At 68.9% G+C, this 3,342-nt stretch overlaps 1 protein-coding gene across 1 annotated transcript in view; it reads right to left on the bottom strand.

The window, feature by feature from the left end:
* Positions 1-2,960, bottom strand: part of ZNF469 (zinc finger protein 469) — a 12,640-nt gene extending 9,680 nt beyond the window's left edge. Inside the window, exon 1 of the mRNA XM_011928083.1 lies at positions 4-2,960. Coding sequence (XP_011783473.1) covers positions 4-2,960 — 2,957 coding nt within the window. The remainder of the gene's footprint in view (positions 1-3) is intronic.
* Between the last annotated feature and the right edge of the window lie 382 nt (positions 2,961-3,342).

Here is a 3,342-nt window from a genome sequence, read left to right on the forward strand (position 1 = left end):
CGCTCCCCGAGACTGCCCTTCCCCCTGGGCCTCAGGCCGGAGGCTCTGCCGCCCCCGCCCGACCCCTCTGCGGCGCTGGCCGTGTCCAGATCCTTCCGGAACAGCTTCAACTGCTTCCCTCTCCTCTGCTGCCTGCCCTGGCTGGGCGCATCCGCCTCGATGGGGGCCAGACCCAGGGAACGCGTTTTGGGCCTGCCTCGGGCTGGGCCGCCCCTGTCCCCAGGGCGGGGGTTTTGGGGGTCCGGCGTGGCCGCTGGGAGCGGGGGCGGAGCTTTGTTCTCCGGAGTCACCCCCGCCTTGGTCTTAGGGGGCTGTCCAGTGCTGGGACCTCTGGGACCGTAAGGCTCCTCGTCCGCAAAGACGTCGATGAAGCTGCTGTCGATCTCGGGGTTGTCCGACTGGTACTCCATGCCGTTGAGCGCCTCGGTGATGAGGCTGTCCAGCTTGGCGTCGTCTTCCATATCCAGGTCCGAGGCAGGGAGCGGAAAGGCGGTGGCGGCCAGGCTGGCCAAGAAGCCCGTCCTCAGCGGGTCGTCTTTACCCTCCGCCTGGACGTCCCCAGCTAACAGGAAGGTCTTCGTGTGGTTGAGCAGGCCCGGATGTGCGTCGGCGGGGACTTTGGGGGCAGCGGTGGGCGAGGGGAGCCCAGGGGGGCCTGGGGACCGCTGGTGGCCATCCTTGGCCCTGGCCAGGAGCAGGCCACAGAACTGCCGGTGTGCCAGGAAGGCCGCCAGGCTGCTGTAGTTGCGGTCACACTGCCTGCAGGTCAGCAGCACGTCCAGCTGGTCCAGGCTGGCACTGCTGAGGGAGAAGTGGTGTGTGGGGTACGGGGGCGGTGCGCGGGGGAAGCCCTGCAGCCCTCCCCGGCCCACCTCCGGGCCCTGGTGGGGGAATGGGGTCTCCTCCAGGCACTGGAAGGCACCCTCGGCTCCCAGCCCATCTGCGGGAAAAGGAAAGGCCTTGGCTGGCTCTGGCTGGTAGTGGGTGGGGAGGGAGTGGGGGGGCTCCGGGGATGGGAAGGGGCTGCCCGTCTCCTGGGGGTGAGTGGGTGGGTGGAAGAAGGCCGGGGGCCCGAGTGAGCTGGGGAGCTGGCTTTCCTCTGAGCTGGGGTTGGCGGGGCTGCTGGACATCGGCGACAGGGAAGAGCAGGTGCTGCCGGCTGTGTTGGTGGCTGGTGACGGCAGCGGGGACTCGCTGGGGGAGGCTCCCACCACCCTGGGTGGGGGCAGGCTGGGTGTCCCGTGGGGTGAAACCTGGGGCTGGGCCACCCCGAAGAACAGGGGCTGGGCTCCAGGGTCTGTCATTCCGTTGTAGGTGAATAGCACCGGAGAGCCGCCTGGGCTGCTTCTCACGGCTGGCAGCTTCTCCCCGGGTCCCGGTGTCTTGCCAGCAGTGCCCAGGGCTCCTTGGCTGCTCCCCTGCCACTCGGGGGCCCCCGCGGGGAAAGGCAGCCGGTTCAGCATCTCCATTCCATGGGGGCTTGGCCCAGTGGTCGGGAGCACCTGGGGCCAAGGCAGGGGGGCACTCTGGGGCAGGCAGAGCCGCTGGCCTGGGCTGGGCTGGCCGTTAAAGAACACACTCCTGGTGGCAGCCAGCGGGCCCCCGGGAGGTATGGGGTAGGGGGCTGCTGTGGGATCCCACAGCTGGGGCAGCCTGGCAGCTGGGGGCCCGGGGGCAGCCAGCTCAGTGTCCAGAGGCCCTGGGCTGGTGTCCACCCCGCTAGCTCCGTATGCCTGCCCTGGAAAGTGCCTCTGGGGTAGGGAGCTAGAGGGGCCTCTTGGACTCCCCAGCCCATCCTGGGCTGAAGGTGGTCTTTCGGGAAGGATTTTGGTCAGGCTCTTGTGCAAACTGTTGGAGAAGGGTCTCGGGGCTGAGTGAGCAGCTCCAGGGGGAGAGAGGGCACCACTGAGGTTGCTGTGGGGGTTGAGGCCACCTGCCTGGCCCTGGTAGCAGGGCAGGCGTGAGGGTGCAGGCTGGGTGGGCAGCGGGTAGGCAGGGCCCGTGCCCACGGCCTCCTCCGGCCACGCTCCCTGGGGCTGGTGGAAGGCAAACACCAGTGGCCCGTCGGTGAACGCGTGCCCGGCCACATCCGCAGGGAAGGGTTTTGTGCTGGCCCCATGCAGTGCCGGGAAGGGGAACTGGAAGGAAACTCCCCTGGGGCTGCCGCCGGGCCTGCTGCCTTTGGGAATGGGCTCCGGCTCGGCGGGGGGAGCCCCGAAATTAGCACCTGGGAAGCTATTCTCAGCAGCGGGAGGCCAGGAGTCGGCCCCACTGGCCTGGAATTCGGGATAGGAACCGGGCCGGAGGGGGCTGGTGCCCCTGCTCTGGGGGGGCCCCGGGGCTGGGGGTCTGGGGGTGGCGCTTGGTGAGGTATAGTTGGTGGAGGTAAAGCTGGAGGGTGTCTCCCGGAAGCACCTGTGGAAGCCAAGCTCTTCGGCGGTGGACTGGGCCTCAGTCCTTGGGAGGCCCGGCCTGAGTGGAGTTCCAGTCCCAAGGGCCCGGGGGGCCTCCGCCTCAGGGAGCTGGGCAGCCTCCAGCTGTGGGTTCTCTGGTGTCTCGTCCAGGATGGGCTTGGTCCTCGAGCTGTCGATGCTCAGACTGTAGCACTGCGGGGGGCTGCCCTCTGCCCTGCCCGCCAGCCTTGAGGGAGCCTGCAAGGGGCTTCTCCCCGGCGGGGTCTGGGGGCTGCCCCCATTCCCAGGGGTGCTGCTCAGGGCCTGGCCTCTCAGGGGTGGGGGCTTGGGCTCCCCATCCCTGGCCTGCCTCGGCTGGACCTCGGGGAGCTCCATGGCCTGGGCCCGACCGCCAGCCTCCCTGGCATCCTTGGTGGTCCTGCTGGCTGGGGTGTTGTCCTCCAGTGGGGGCTGGGAGGGGCGCCCCAGGCTGCTGGCAACTTGGCAGGGCTGCAGGTCTCCAGTCACGGTGGGGGGTGGCGCTCCTCGGGGGCGCTCCCCAGGCATGGCCCCTCTCCTGGCGCTAGGACGATGCAGCCGTCCGAGGGGGGCCCTGGGTAGTGGGCTGGACGGCCATCCTCAGCCCTCGGTGGGCCCCAGGGAAGCCTGTGCTCATGGTCCTGAGTGGAGCCTGGAAGGAAAGGTTAGGGGTGAGTGGGGTGGAGGGGCTGGGCGGCCCTTGCCTAGGCAGGGAGCTTCCAGGCTCTCCACGTGAGCGTGGCCGGGCCGGAAGCAGAAGATGCTATGTGCAGCCATCACAGAAACTCTGAGCTTAGAAGGGATGCTCAGCTTGGCCCCCAGGAGAAGCAGGAAGGGAGAGGGCGTCCCGCCAGATGGAGCAGGGATCCTTCCCCGTCTCAGGGAGAAGAGGGGCAGTGGAGCATAGAGA

The sequence above is a fragment of the Colobus angolensis genome, unplaced genomic scaffold, assembly GCF_000951035.1.
Source record: "Colobus angolensis palliatus isolate OR3802 unplaced genomic scaffold, Cang.pa_1.0 Scaffold76, whole genome shotgun sequence".
In the NCBI taxonomy this organism is placed as follows: domain Eukaryota; kingdom Metazoa; phylum Chordata; class Mammalia; order Primates; family Cercopithecidae; genus Colobus; species Colobus angolensis.